The sequence below is a fragment of the Aspergillus candidus genome, assembly GCF_002847045.1.
Source record: "Aspergillus candidus strain CBS 102.13 unplaced genomic scaffold BDW47scaffold_48, whole genome shotgun sequence".
In the NCBI taxonomy this organism is placed as follows: Eukaryota; Fungi; Ascomycota; class Eurotiomycetes; order Eurotiales; family Aspergillaceae; genus Aspergillus; species Aspergillus candidus.
Window position 1 is genome coordinate 93310 of NW_020194053.1, and position 14396 is coordinate 107705.

At 52.9% G+C, this 14396-nt stretch overlaps 6 protein-coding genes across 6 annotated transcripts; 2 read left to right on the forward strand and 4 right to left on the reverse strand.

Moving 5' to 3' along the window:
- The first annotated feature begins 71 nt into the window (after positions 1–71).
- Positions 72–2207, forward strand: BDW47DRAFT_110626 (cytochrome P450). The gene is made up of 3 exons (XM_024813768.1): positions 72–1305; positions 1367–1689; positions 1757–2207. The coding sequence occupies exons 1-3, from the start codon at positions 453–455 to the stop codon at positions 2129–2131; spliced, it is 1551 nt and encodes a 516-aa protein (XP_024669323.1). The 5' UTR covers positions 72–452; the 3' UTR covers positions 2132–2207.
- A 191-nt stretch (positions 2208–2398) lies between these two features.
- On the reverse strand, positions 2399–4609 carry BDW47DRAFT_119626 (putative chromatin structure remodeling complex protein RSC3; the record flags this gene model as incomplete). The annotated part of the gene is made up of 5 exons (XM_024815373.1): positions 2399–2716; positions 2750–2779; positions 2832–2963; positions 3161–3573; positions 3625–4609. 5 exons carry the CDS (start codon positions 4607–4609, stop codon positions 2399–2401), a joined length of 1878 nt encoding a protein of 625 aa, XP_024669324.1.
- A 776-nt stretch (positions 4610–5385) lies between these two features.
- BDW47DRAFT_133534 (uncharacterized protein) lies at positions 5386–6555 on the reverse strand (the record flags this gene model as incomplete). Its single annotated transcript, XM_024817856.1, has 1 exon — positions 5386–6555. The coding sequence occupies one exon, from the start codon at positions 6553–6555 to the stop codon at positions 5386–5388; it is 1170 nt and encodes a 389-aa protein (XP_024669325.1).
- A 3009-nt stretch (positions 6556–9564) lies between these two features.
- Positions 9565–9968, reverse strand: BDW47DRAFT_128246 (uncharacterized protein; the record flags this gene model as incomplete). Its single annotated transcript, XM_024816822.1, has 2 exons — positions 9565–9830; positions 9896–9968. 2 exons carry the CDS (start codon positions 9966–9968, stop codon positions 9565–9567), a joined length of 339 nt encoding a protein of 112 aa, XP_024669326.1.
- Positions 9969–10999: 1031 nt separating this feature from the next.
- BDW47DRAFT_133536 (putative C6 transcription factor) lies at positions 11000–13088 on the forward strand (the record flags this gene model as incomplete). The annotated part of the gene is made up of 2 exons (XM_024817857.1): positions 11000–11088; positions 11136–13088. 2 exons carry the CDS (start codon positions 11000–11002, stop codon positions 13054–13056), a joined length of 2010 nt encoding a protein of 669 aa, XP_024669327.1. The 3' UTR covers positions 13057–13088.
- A 44-nt stretch (positions 13089–13132) lies between these two features.
- On the reverse strand, positions 13133–14023 carry BDW47DRAFT_133538 (DUF1445 domain protein; the record flags this gene model as incomplete). Its single annotated transcript, XM_024817858.1, has 2 exons — positions 13133–13276; positions 13337–14023. 2 exons carry the CDS (start codon positions 14021–14023, stop codon positions 13133–13135), a joined length of 831 nt encoding a protein of 276 aa, XP_024669328.1.
- Positions 14024–14396: the final 373 nt, after the last annotated feature.

Genomic DNA, 14396 nt, shown 5'->3' on the forward strand with positions numbered 1-14396 from the left:
TGTATCTACGATTTATTCTATTTATTGGATATTCTATTTCCAACCATTTCATTTGTTTTTCTCCCTTACTCCATCTATCTATCTATCTGTTTTCATTTGTTGTATCGCCCTGCATTCCGCGCGGAAGGGCATTCCGAATCACCGCGCGTCTTGATGGACGGAAATCCTCGGCGACGGCGCATCCCCCGCATCCACTATTGATCTGCTGCGTCTTCTCCGCACTCGTCGTGAGCACCAACCGTCTTTCCCTACTCTTCCCCGCCATTTCAGCTCGACGGTCTACTTTCTCCGGGAATAAGCTCGGAAATGTCCCGTGGGCGGAGGTCGCTGACGGGGTGAAGAGCATGACGTTGCGCTGCCTATAAATCCCACCAACCGCTCCATCGAACTCTGTGGACCTCTCCCCGACCAGCGTCTTTGTTGAATTATCTTTGTCTTTTTGTCATCTCGCGATGGCTATCCAGACGGTCGCGATCGCCGCTATTGCGGTGGTCTACTTTATCATCCGCTATTTCAACCGCACCGACGTGCCCAAGATCAAAGGCCTCCCCGAAATCCCCGGCGTGCCCATCTTCGGTAATCTATTACAGCTCGGCGACCAACATGCGACGGTAGCCGGCGCGTGGGCGAAGAAATTCGGCCCAGTTTTCCAAGTGCGCATGGGCAACAAGCGCGTGGTCTTCGCCAACAGCTTCGACTCGGTGCGCCAGCTCTGGATCAAGGACCAGTCCGCCCTCATCTCCCGCCCTACATTCCACACCTTCCACAGCGTCGTGTCCAGCTCGCAGGGATTCACGATCGGTACTTCCCCTTGGGACGAGTCGTGCAAGCGCCGTCGCAAGGCCGCCGCCACCGCGCTGAACCGCCCCGCCGTGCAGTCGTACATGCCCATCATCGACCTCGAGGCCACTGCCAGTATCAAGGAATTGTTCAAGGATAGCCAGGGCGGGACGGTGGACGTCAACCCCACGGCATACTTCCAGCGGTTCGCGCTCAACACCAGTCTGACGCTCAACTATGGCTTCCGCATCGAGGGCAACGTCGACGACACCCTGCTCAAGGAGATCTGCGACGTCGAGCGCGGCGTGTCCAACTTCCGATCGACTAGCAACAACTGGCAGGACTATATCCCGCTGATGCGCATCTTCCCTAAGATGAACAACGAGGCGCAGGAGTTCCGTGAACGTCGCGACAAGTACCTGACTTATCTGCTGAGTATTCTCAAGGAGCGCATGGCCAGCGGCACGGATAAGCCCTGCATCACGGGCAATATTCTCAAGGACCCTGAAGCGAAGCTGAACGAAGGTAACCACCACCCCCATCGGATGTCCCTACTTCCCAGTGCTTGACGCTAATATCCTCCCAGCCGAAGTCAAGTCGATCTGTCTGACCATGGTGTCCGCCGGCCTGGACACCGTCCCCGGAAACCTTATCATGGGCATCGCCTACCTCGCCTCCGAAGACGGCCAGCGCATTCAACAGAAAGCCTACGACGAGATCATGGCCGTGTACCCCGACGGCGACGCCTGGGAGCGCTGCCTGGTCGAGGAGAAGGTCCCGTACATCACCGCCCTGGTCAAGGAGATTCTGCGATTCTGGACTGTCATTCCTATCTGTCTGCCGCGGGAGAGCACTAAGGATATCAAGTACGAGGGGGCTACCATTCCTGCTGGAACGACTTTCTTCATGGTGCGTCTCTCTCTTACCTTCTGTCTCACATTGCTGTTTCCTTCCAGCTTACTAACTGACAATATAGAACGCCTGGGCAGCCGACTACGACGAAGACCACTTCAAAATGGCCGACCGCTTCATCCCCGAGCGCTACCTCGAGGTCGGCGAAGGCTCCGGCACCCCCCACTACGGCTACGGCGCCGGCTCGCGCATGTGCGCCGGCTCCCACCTCGCCAACCGCGAGCTCTACACGGCGTTCATCCGGCTCATCACGGCCTTTACGATGCACCCTGCGCGTGATCCGGCCGATGCGCCTATCCTTAACGCTATTGACTGCAATGCTATTGCCACGGCGCTGACGACCGAGCCGAAGCCGTTTAAGGTGGGCTTTAAGCCGAGGGATGAGGTCTCGTTGCGGAGGTGGATTGAGGAGAGTGATGAGCGGACGAAGGAGTTATAACCTTTTTTAACCCATTTTTCTTTGTTTCTTGTTTCTTGTTTCTCTGGTTTCTTTGGTGTCTTGATGGTATCTTTCCGAGGTTCAACGTGCGTGAAATGATAGAATTTGATTGACTAGGATAGGATATGATGATCACATCGCATGAAGAGTGATCAAAATGGAATGTACTGTATATACTACGTTGGAGTGGGATAAGCGAAATCTCGAAACATATTATGTCTAGCCATTATTCAGCTGAAATATCTCACTGCGGCTCTTTCAACACAATCAAGTAAAAAGAGGCCGTATCTCCTGCTCCCAGTCGAAATTCTCGAACAATGTCTCAAAATCCATGTCTGTATCCCCGGATAAGCCACCTTCGACTGCCCTGGTTTCATCAGAAGGTTGTCCCGACACAGCGCCTGCGCATGCCGACAGAACAGAATCGAGAACCCGCCGGATGTATGCGAGGCCTTTCATGCAAGTATCGTAATCACCTTCTCTACTGGGGAAGAACGTTTCGATCTGTGCTGCAAAAACACTGAGATTCTGAATGATCTTGGATCGAGGAAAGGATGTCCCGCTTGTTGCTTGGTTTGCGGATGACTGTTAGCGGCGGAGCAATTCTTTCGACAAGACGGCAGCGGCTGGAAGACCGATGTAGGAGAACTGATACTGTCAGGAGAGCTGCAGGGGCCGAAAAAGTTGATTTGATACGTACATCGAATATGGTGAGATGACTGACAGGTCCTGCCCGCGATTGCTTGGAGACCAGATCTAGAAGGCCCGCGAGAATATCCTGGGACGTATCGATCAGGGAGTCCGGGATCTCTCCGGTCTTTCTTGCGACTGTCTGGTAGAGAAGAAGGTCTTGATAGAGAAACTCGAGACGAAGCGACGCCGCTAAGGGGTGTGTGTTACTGGGCGACCAGCGGAGGAAGGGAGGAAGTTTGAGTCGTATCTGATTCGACTCGTGACGGATCTTTCTGCGCCCACAATATCAAATTAGCAAAACATCATGAGTATACGTTCAGAATGTACGAACTCCACTCTGTCCCACAAATTATCCACATCGTGGCTGAGCGACAATTCCAAGATCATCTCCCGGAGAATGCTGGCCAGCAGGGTGAGTCGGGGTCTCGCTCCTTTGTCCGGGTCTCCCTGCACATTCCAACCATCTGGATTGAGTTGCTGGATTGCGACCTCCCGAATGGAAGTGTCTGCCACTAGATCTTCCCACCCAATGTCTAGAGGGAACCGTAAGTCACAGTATTGCCGGCATATGCGAGGAGGCCGACCCAAAAAGGTAGCCAGCTCCTTGTCCATCGAGTATGCAGCTACCATGGTTCTGCTGCGGATCTCAGACAAGAAGAAGGGAGTGCGCTCATCAACTGTTCGCTGGTGAAGGCCAAGGGCAAATACCAGGGAAACTACTTCCCCCTGTCTCTGCCATGTTCTGTAATCTTAGACAAGGTCAGATCTCCATCTCAGAGGTAGGCGGACGGAACACTGACCATTGGACCCGTGCATGTCCATCATGAAAACGGTGTGTTGAACGGCTGCCCAGCACAAGGGATCACTGATTACACCAACTTTATTGCAGAATTGCAAGCACATGTCACTAACTGCGACGGCAATCTTTCGCAACCCATGCCGATCTTTCCCCGGGATCCCATCACGCGTGAGGACCCCTTCACCCGGTGCAATCTGATACGATGCGGTACCTACCAAGGCAAAGATTAACCCAACGGTTTCCCATCGCGGAGACACCTGTGAAACATAGTCGGCCAATGTCATGGCAAGATCCATTTCGATCGTGGCGGCGGTGTTGCGGAAAACCAGTCTCGAACCCTCTAGAAGACGGGTATGTCGATTGTCCGCACTGGAATCTTGCACCACACCGTGGTATAGCATTTGCAATCCGAGTAGAGCTTCTCGAATCAGTTGTGGGCCAAAAATCCACCCCTCAAACAGGTCGAACCGCTTTTCAAGCAACTCTGCGTAGAAGGGAATATGGTCTAAGAGTGACAGAATCTGTGCTCCGATTTCCACCATCGTCGAATCGACCGCCGCCGTGTTGATGTCACCGAAAAGACTCAACTGCGACTCACCATCCGAAGCATCATCACCGAAGACCGTTGCATGGCTCGTGGGGCCCAAAAACCCCAGGGGAGAGAATGATTCATCCCGACGCCCGGTCGGCTTCGGTTCGAATCTACGAGCAGGGACGGAGGGCATTTTGTCTACCCAGTCGAACGACTCCCTATTCGACGAGACACCATCATCACCAGAGTGAGATTCTCTCTGGTTTTGATTGCTACGGACCAAGGCTCTCTTCGGTCGGCCTTTGGTGAGAGGGCACGGGTGATAGGTGCATTGCTGTGTTCGACGGTTTGTCACGCACCGCTGACAGACTGGAAGAGTGTGATCGCATCGGAGCTTGGATTTGCGGCATGGTTCGCATGATGAAAGTAGACCATTCCGTCGAGGGGCTGACATGATCTGTGGGGTAGCAATATCCTAGTAGGGAGGATGATCTTGGTGATCAACAAGGAGGTGGAGGGGTGATGGAAAGTGGAAGTGGAAGTGATCAGACAGGTTCAGCGCTATGACTCCATTGGCTGCCGCTAGCCAATGTTATTAGGGAGTAAGCCTCGTGGATTTCGCAGTAGTATGAGAACCGATAGATGTATTGATATTCTGGAAGAGTCCCCGGTGCTCACTAGTCGTGATCTTTATATAAATCATTCCTCTACTATCAATTTGTATGGGAGAAGTTTGTAAGAAATCTAGATTTGGTCCTATAGTAGTATCGTACCTGAAAAGGGTTACCTTTTCCAACCGGGTCGCTCACCCTGTATTGCATATGAACTGTCCATTTTTAAACTTATATATTTCAACGACGAGACATTTGTAGAATTTTAAATCGAACGTCTAGCTTCATTATGTATTATATCTACTGAATACAGGATGAGCGGCTCAGTTGGGAAATACGTTACTTATTTTCCCACTTCGTGATCAAGAGAGATAACAACATTGGTAAAAGTCATTAGTTGATCATAATGAAGAGAACTCAAATATTAAGATTATCCTGATAGGCAGATGGAATAAAAATCAGAATAAAAGCATGGAATCAAAAATAGAACAAGCGTATTGAGTACTGCAATCTAGAAACTCATTAGGTGGAATATCAGGCATATCAAATCCAACCACGATACCGTTCGGTATTGGGGTGTAGTGGCTTGAGAGACAATAGAACAAGGGGATTGAAGACCCTAATCTACGTGGTTGTTCCATTGTATATTCCCTGTCGCATCAACCAGAAAATCATCCCCCCTTCTCCGCCACGGCCAGCCAATCGACCCTCGCCGCCGAGAGTAGTCATAATTCTTCGTCACTGCAGGGCAGTGGAGAAAGTGCTCCGGCAGGTCCGTCACCCGGAAGGCTCGATCATACGCCAATTTCGCCAACGGCTGCGTGGTCCACGATGCCAGTGGAAACTTCGGCCACTTCTTATACAAATATTTTTTGGCCACCTTCTCCTCCCAGTGGTAGGTGCAGGCACGGCAGTACGTGCCCGGCTCGAGGGTCTGCGTCTCACGGTCCCAGTAAGGAAACGCCGTTGTGCCGCAGTGCCGCCAGAATAAGGCGTGGTCGCTGCGGAGCGGGTGCGGCGCGATGCGTCGGCGACGAACAGAACGGTCGCGAAGCCCTCGCCGGAATTGATCCCGTCGCTGGCGGTAATCGTCATCCACGGCCCTCACACGCTCCATGGCAAGCTGTTTTATCCGCTGCGAACTGCCGTGCTTGCGGAGGCCCAGTTCCCGGGCCTGGGCCACGTCTACAAACTGGCGTGGTCGGGTTCCCTCCCCCGGGATCTTCTTCCTCGGGATATTGTGTATCACTGGCAGTGATTTGATCTGGTAGCGGGTGATGCTTAAATGGAACATCACATGTGGAATAGGGGCAACTTGATGGTCGGGGCTGAAGAGGCAGCACTGGAAGCAGAGACGGGAGAGAATGGCAAGGTAGAGATAGGGTCCGAATTTTCCACAGGCGCGGCACCAAGGCTGGCAAAACTCAGTGAACAGCCAGCGGATGGGGAACAAAGACGCGCACTTAGTGGCGTGCATGACTCTCAAAGCATCCGAGGCGTGTTCTCGCAGCAACTGATATGCCGGGAAGGATTCAACGAGGTGTCTTGTCGCGAGGTTGACTTGGCGTACCCGTCCCAAACTGGATACGTCAAGCTCGAAGAAGATCTGATGGATGAGCTCAATGGAAAGTTGACTGGCAAATGATGGGACTAGTAGCTTGCCTGGCGTTCTTTCGATGGATGGGGCCTTGTACAAGTTGACGACTGGTCTTGAATTACAATTAGTTGGATATAGATGGAGAAAGTCCATCCCGAGCTGGTCCCAGCGATATGCTGTTCCTGAAGACATCGTCTTATATGGAATGAGATGATCTTCCATTGAACTTATATGGTGGAGGCAGTACAGATCAAGTGGTATTCATACCAGCATTGTAGTTTCATTTTTGTCGTCATCGGTGGTCATCCCCGAACCATCCACGGGTAGTGAAATTCAGAAACAACACCTTACACGAGACACTAGAATAATTTTCTATTAACTCTAACATTCCGCTTAACATTGGGTTGGAGATAAAGAGGGGTTAAATCCCTAGCATGTAATCATTGGTAGATAATAGAACAGGGCTGCAGATGGACATCATCGTGACATATCGAGGTCATAGTTTCGTCAATACCATAGGTCAATCTTAGCCACAGTACCGATGTATCAGACCAGTATTGGAATTAGGCATGACATGATTGATATCTTGACATATAATCTGGATAATATACCAGACATCACTGACAGTGTGCTTTTAGTAACAAAAATATAGTTGCATCTTCCGCTCACGTCATTGCTTCATCATTCGCCAACTCGTCATTTGACTCATGGGCAGTTGCTAGCCATGTGCCGTCAGGGCGATCATATGCCCTGACGGCCCGATGTCCCACCAAGTGGTTGTAGCAATAGGCCGGGACCTCTGCAATGGATCGCAACATGGGTTGGTGCCGCTGCCGAGGAGTCCGCGGTGTGTACATCAGCACTGGTACCTGATCTGGAACCAGAAACACCTGCCATCAATCAATACAAAATCTCAATCTTCCCGAACATGATGCCCTATATTGGGACAGAGAGGACGATAGTCAGAGTTCTAGCACACAACTGTTAGTACTAGGTGCTGAACCGGGGCTGTGGATGGTCATGACATACCTGGCATCTGATAGTATTGGTCCTTATCATGAATTGATCAGCCACTATCCCAGAATAGCGAACGTTACTTTATCGGGCTTGATATGACAAATCTCCGACGTTCAAGTTGGATAAAATGCCGTAGGTGTCATTGGTTGGAGTGTGTAATCTCCCCTCCATCTGCTATTATCCGTCATTGGTCTTCATCCAAATCCTCCCTATCCCCCCTCGGGCTATCACGCTGACAGTACACCTGCCTGGCCTCACGTCCAACCAGGTGGGAGTAGCAATACGCGGACATCCTGACTTGGCGTCTAGGCCCCAAAGGATCGCATCGTGTGTTGGTGCTTCGGCGGGATTCACATTGCCGAAATGCCCCGCGTTGGGAGCAGCCACACCGGTACGTGATTTCGTACCAGAAACACCTGCCATGAATTACTATGAAAGCTTATATTGCTTCGTATATCCTGGCTCACATTGGGACAGAGAAAAATGGTGGATGCAATACTAGCTAACACCAGTTAGAAGGTGCTAAACCGGAGCTGCAGATCGACATGGCATACCTGAGTACTATAGTATTGATCAATATCATCCGCAGTACCAAAACAGCGAATGGTCTTTGGCGATATCTATAATGTAGCAGGTGTCATCAATTGTACATTCTTGTTGATAATAATATAGCCTCCCATCTCATCCACTTGTCATCAAACGTCATTGATTTCGATCCAAGCTCGCCCATTGGCCATCAGGTCAGCCAAACACCCACCATGGAGTACTATAACAATTCTTTATCAACTCTGATATTTTGGCTCACATCTTGCGGGGAGGATGGTGACTGTGGTACTAGCACAAAACCGTTAGTCGGCGATAGATCGGCGTTGCAGATAGACATGGCCTACGTGAATTTTGTTGGTGAATAGCTTTGAGTTCTTGATGTTCTAGACAATTTGCCCGGGTAAGGGAATGCCCAACCCCTGATATATGTGACTTGGGGGTGTCTGAATGCGGGTTTCTTTCCGTTTATGGGGTATTAGGTGGGTTGGTTCAGTCGCATATGATAATTCGCCTAGGACGACGTGCAGATGAACATGACAGACTGGGGAATGATTATCCTTACATTTCGACCACAACTTGCGGGAGCAGAGGATTATGAGTAGGTTAAAATGGTGTATTTTGGCAGCGGACGGAGTCTTGAGCCTGATATATGAGATTGTTGTGTCGAGTACGTGGATTGGCAGGAGCTGCCCAGGTAGTTTCCTGGCTCCTTCGGTGGAAGGACTGATGACAACGGTCAAAATAATGATAGATTTCATAAACACCAAGACAATGAACAAGTTGCGAAAAAAAAAAAAAAAACATGCAGGGTCAAAAATGACCGGCGTGGGAAAAAAGTACAAGTCAGCTGAGGTTGGCCGACATCATGTTCTACAATCCCACACATCACAGCCAGACAATGCAGTGAATTCAGCCTTCACTTTCCGACATATACACCAGTCATCTTGGTAGTATCTTCAACTCTACAAAAGCACGACTGGCACATTACACCCCCATCCCACGCCACACTTCCCATACAGTCTTGCAATGAAAAAGTCCTCTGGATCTCGTGTCTGCTGATTTCTCAGCAAGCGTCCGTAATTCTCCTCATATCAGCACACGCCCTGGACATAGTCCTGTAAGAACTCAGCCATGTTTCATGGCAAATAACCGTACGAGTCTGCTCTCGGAGTGCAGTCAACGGGGGCTCGGATGATCCAGTGGCTGCGGTACAGCGTCTGTCAGCCGCTCGATGAGTCGTTGATGTTTGCTATGAGCTTGTCACGGGAATAAGCTTGTAAGCGAGGACTATGGGCGCGAGGGTAGCCAGTATGGATCGGTTTTCTTCTGATTAGAGATAAGTACGGGACTTGCTGATGCTAGGGCTGACCTGTGGTACTAAGTCTGCTGACCTCACAACAGTAGAATGGCATATAGACCGTAGATATATGACCGAGATAGGAGGCACTGATAGACACTTGTGAATAACAGAGAGAAGAATTCTCGCAAATTTCCCCCAGTAGATACCCCAACAGCCCATCCGATGTTTCAGTCTCACGCACAAAACAAAGTACGTTCGCAACAGGCATAAAAGAGCATGTCCCGTCCATTAACAACAAAGCAAATCTCACCGAGCACTAAAAAACCGCGTAGGCCAACTCACGACCCATTCACACCACACCCTCCCAAAACCGGATCATCATCCTTATCCAGACACTCATTATGAGGGTCCAAATTCGTACACCGATGCCGGGAGCAGAATTTCGTCTCCCCCTTCTCGTTCCAGTTCCCAACCTTGAGATAGCACCAGTTCTGTTTCTCCCCGTTCTTGACCTTTAACCCTGAGGGAATTCCATGTCGGTAATCGGACGAAGGATAGCACGTTGTTCGGCACATTCGGTTCCAGCATTCGACAGAATTTCCCTCTGTTGATGGTTAGACATCACCGTTTCTTTTGTAAATTCAGACGTATAGAGACAGGGAGACTTACGTGGTTCCACGGCCGCTGACACGAGAGGTCCGGTGGTGAGGAGTAGGAATCCGAGGCTGAGAGTGGTTTTCATGTTGACAGAATTATCTACTGTGGAGGAACAGAAAGACCAGAGAATATGCACAGCTGAACAAAGTTGCTTTTGATTATGCCCAACGACCGACGAAGCAGAGATGAAGCGAGCGACCTTTTATGCTGCCTTCAACCACAACAGTATAGTAATGCAACAGACTGGACAACAACCCCAAACACTAGGCAGTGTTTCGAGATGTAAGCTATCTCGCTGCCTTTGTTTGTAGACATGGGACCCCCTCGCTCGCTCCTTTGTTTGGATTCCAGCAGGACATGGATTGACCGGAAAGAGGCAACGGTTAGGGCCTGGTGGGGTCACGTGTGTTGGTTGTTTTTTGCTTTGGGAAGTGATCTCATTTCTCTGTTCAATTGAACAATATGAAGCTGGACAATACGAAGAACCTTACTGAATACTAACAGGGGCCATTCGGGAGTGGTGCGTCTTACTCTGCTAGGTGCATGAGCCGGTTCTTTGTCTTGAGCATCAACACCACGCTGTATGACCTATCCGGGTTGGTGATTGGCGTATTAGGGAATTTCATTAGAGGAAACTTCAAGTGTTCTCAATTATTTACTGAGATGTGTGTAGGATGAAGATCGTTGAGTGCTGGGAGGACATGTAGCATACGGTGGAAGTTGGATGGAACGGGTTCGCTGGACCATAAAATGGCGCCAGTATTCCAACTAGTCTGAAAGACAGATCAGAGTTTGATAGCTGCAAGCTCACTGTTCTTGACTGGGAATACAACTTTAGGAAGCAAAATGTCAACTACACACACCACTGTTGACACATACGACCTCAAAAACCCCACCAACCATATTCATCAGAAAAGCTTCACCCACGGACAGTGCAACCAAAAGAGGAAGTGGGTCTCGAACTGCATCCTGATTAGTTGTAGACTCCACATCCCCAGCTGTATCCTCGGCTACGGAATGAATCCCCGTCATTTCCGCGTCTTGTCCCTATTACTATGTGGTATCCCGGATATCTGCCAATATCCCGCTCTCCTCCCCACTATGATTGATCCCACCATGTCTTCCTCCCTGGATGAACGACCTACCTCAATCCACGATGGTGATCCTCCGCGGAAACGCCGGCGGAAATACATCGCCAAAGCCTGGTATGCCCGCCCTTTTCAAAAGTTAATGGCCGACACTGACCGGCCAGCAATGAATGTAAACGCCGCAAAATCAAATGCAACGGACAGATCCCCTGTCTCCGCTGCGGTCGCCAAGGCATCGACTGCGTGTACGCCGATCGTCCCAATCGCGGCGACGACGATGACGACCCTCAAATTCTGGAGCGGCTGTGCGCGCAAATGAGCGCCATGCAGGACCAGATCGCCACACTGTCTGCCACCGTCCAGACCCTATCGCGCCCCGACCTGGGAAGTCAGACCGCGGCCCGCGCCCGACCTAGCCCCCGCGCGGTCCTCCGTGGTGGCCCCTCCCCGCGCGAACCGCCCTTCCAGGGCCCGACGACCTCGGGCTTCGGCTTCGACCTGGCCCGCTCTAGCCTGGAGCAGCGCGGCATCGTCCAGCCCCGCGACGCCTCCCCGGGCCTCCTCCCCCCGTCACCGCCCGCCGTCCCGCCCGCCCCCTCGGGGGAGGACCCGCTCGCGACGATCTCCAAGACCGAAGCCCTCCGACTCTGCCGCGTCTACGAGGAGGAAATGGGCATCATGTACCCCGTCCTCGACCTGCCCGACCTCCTCCACCAGGTCGAGCTGCTCTACTCCCCCGCGGGCGAGGCGGCCCTCACCCGCGACGACGTCGACATCCTTCGGTTGGTCTTCGCCTGTGCACTGACGGCCGAAGCCAGCGGGCGCAGCGAACTGGCCCTCGCGCTGTTCGACACCGTCCGCGACGGCGCCGACCAGTGCGTCTGGGGCCCGCCCGACATCCCCAAGATCATCTGCCTGACGCTCGTCTCCATCCTGTACTTCCAGCTCGACGAAGAGACCCTCGCTTGGCGGACGATCGGCATCGTCGAGCGCATGTGTCTCGAGCGCGGCCTCCATCGCCGCGAGTCGCTGCACCAGCCAGCCGTCATCGCCGCCGGGCGCGAGCGCGTCGTCCGCCTATTCTGGTCTATCTACGTGCTGGACATGCGCTGGAGCCTTGGCACAGGCATGCCGTTCGCCCTTGAAGACACCGACATCGACCCCTGGCTGCCCGAGCCTGAAGAGAACCAGACCCCCTACCTGCGCGTCATGATCCGCTACAGTCGCCTGGCCGCCAGGGTGTGGAAGTTCGTCGCTGCCTTCAACAACACCAACGAGATCAAGAAAGACGAGATGCACTACCTCGACTGGCAGGTCCTGCGCTGGGTCGCCGACATGCCGGACGCGCTGCGCCTCGACCCGCCGGCCTCGTACTCGTCGCCATCCACGACGAAGTCAACAACAACCGTCCCCGAAACGCGCGGTCTTCGCCGCCTCCGCTGCATGCTATCTCTCCGCGCAAACCAGCTCCGCCTCCTCATCCACCGCCCCGTCCTCCACTCAGCCGCACACATCGTCCGCTACCCAGCCGAGAGCCAAACCGTCGTTGACATCGCAGCCGACACCGTCCGCAGCATCACGCGCCTCAACGCCACCTCCGACATCTACCGCCTACAGCAAGTCACTTTCAACTACTTCCTAGTATCCGCGCTGGCAGTGCTCTTCCTCGCTGTGGCGCAGACCCCCGCGCAGTTCAGCGCCCGCTGCAAAGATGAATTCTACATGGCCCTCGAGCTCGTCAAGGGCTTTTCCTCTCGCTCTTATATCTCCCGGCGGTTGTGGACGTCCCTGCGTGGCTTGCGCCAGTTGGGCCCGCAGCTGGGTTTGCAGACTCAAGCTGACGGTAGTGTGGAGGGCGGTGCACCGGCCCTTCCGACCGCTCCTGTAGCACCCCCTGAGGGCGGGAGCGCACTGGACGGCCCGCAGATGACTCGCGAGCTAATGGAGTGGTTCGAGGCGGTGGGGAACCTCGAAGACCAGATCATGGGTGTCGGAGTTGGCGCGTCGGACGAGTGGCTGGGCGGACGGGGATATCCGCTGGATTATGGGGCGGAGCTGTCCAGTGTGATGAGGGATTGTTTCTGAGGTATCTCTGTATTAATATGGTAGCATGCATTGTCGTGATTTAATTGTAAGAATATAAGAATATGGTATAATAATATCACCGCAATCCTCCCCGCAAACCCTCCAGATCCTCTGTCTTCCAATCTGTAACCAGCATATGTCCCGGTTCGTGAGAAAACACTAGTCCCTCGATCTTGTCGCCCGCGGACTCGACTGCTAACTGGGGAGTGACACCACACGCCTGCAACACTTATCATCAGTAATCACATCGACGAGAAAAAGAGAAGGGAAGGAGACAAACCCAGAAAACAGGAACCTCCCCCTCCTCAAACACCTGCGGCTGGCCGAAATCCGGCCGTCCGATGTCCGTAATCCCCAGCCTTCCCACCGCATCCCACCCCCACGCCACGGGCTCCCCATGAGCCGCCAGATACGGGCGTGACACTTCGCGCACGCGCTCGATGTCTTCCGGCCTGTAGGGCCGCATGGAGACCACGCAGGTGGCGTTTGTGAAGATTCCCGCGGGGAGGAGCGGAATGGTGCTGCGGTACATGGCGACGATACGGCCGGTGGAGTAGTGACGGGGTGGGAGGCCGGCCGCGGCGAGGGCGTCCTCAAAGGAGAACGAGCACCCGATGAGGAACCCCACGTAGCGTTGGTGAGTATCCCATACGTCTTGTAGGTCGGTTCGTGTCTCGAGGTACTTCCCGTTGCGGTAGATGCGGTATTTGGGGAAGTCGGTGCGCAGGTCGAAGTCACCGGCTGGTTGGATGCATTGCGCGGGTGTGATGGAGTTCGTGGAACCGGGTTGCGTGCTGATTCCGAGGAGAGGGCAGGAGACGGGGTTGCGAAGACAGAGGTCGTGGAAGTCACTGGCGTGTTTGGCGGGCAGAATGAGGAGGTTGGCTTGGAGGTAGCCGGGGGCCAGGCCTGCAGTGTTCGTGATCTTGTTGGCGCGACTGAGAAGCCGCGTTTCGTATGCGGACATTTTACTGATGTTGTTGTATTGGTCTTTGTGTCTGTGGCTGTATTTCGATATCTCTTTGAAGTTGTTGTATGGAGAGATATGGTTAGTGTCGTGGGAAGGATCTGGATACTGACATGACGGAATGTCTACGATAATTGGAGATATACATCGGAGCCCATAACCCGACATCCCCCCAGATAATGCCTGCCCTGGTCCCTCCGCACGCCTATCAATGGGTGTGATTGGCGTTATAGAGACCCTGGGTGGGCCCATCTCCACTTCCTGTGCCACATTCACGAATGAAGCCCTAAGATGAAATCCCCAGACCCACCACTTATCAGCACATCGGCCCGACGGCGTATCCAAACGGCAGACAATCGCCGATCCAGGCGCT

Bases quoted from the DNA above. Each gene is read 5' to 3' on its own strand.
- BDW47DRAFT_110626 (XM_024813768.1), top strand. From the start codon at position 453: ATGGCTATCCAGACGGTCGCGATCGCCGCTATTGCGGTGGTCTACTTT. The intron at 1,306-1,366 runs GTAACCACCACC...ATATCCTCCCAG, and splicing joins TGAAGCGAAGCTGAACGAAG to CCGAAGTCAAGTCGATCTGT. The intron at 1,690-1,756 runs GTGCGTCTCTCT...CTGACAATATAG, and splicing joins CTGGAACGACTTTCTTCATG to AACGCCTGGGCAGCCGACTA.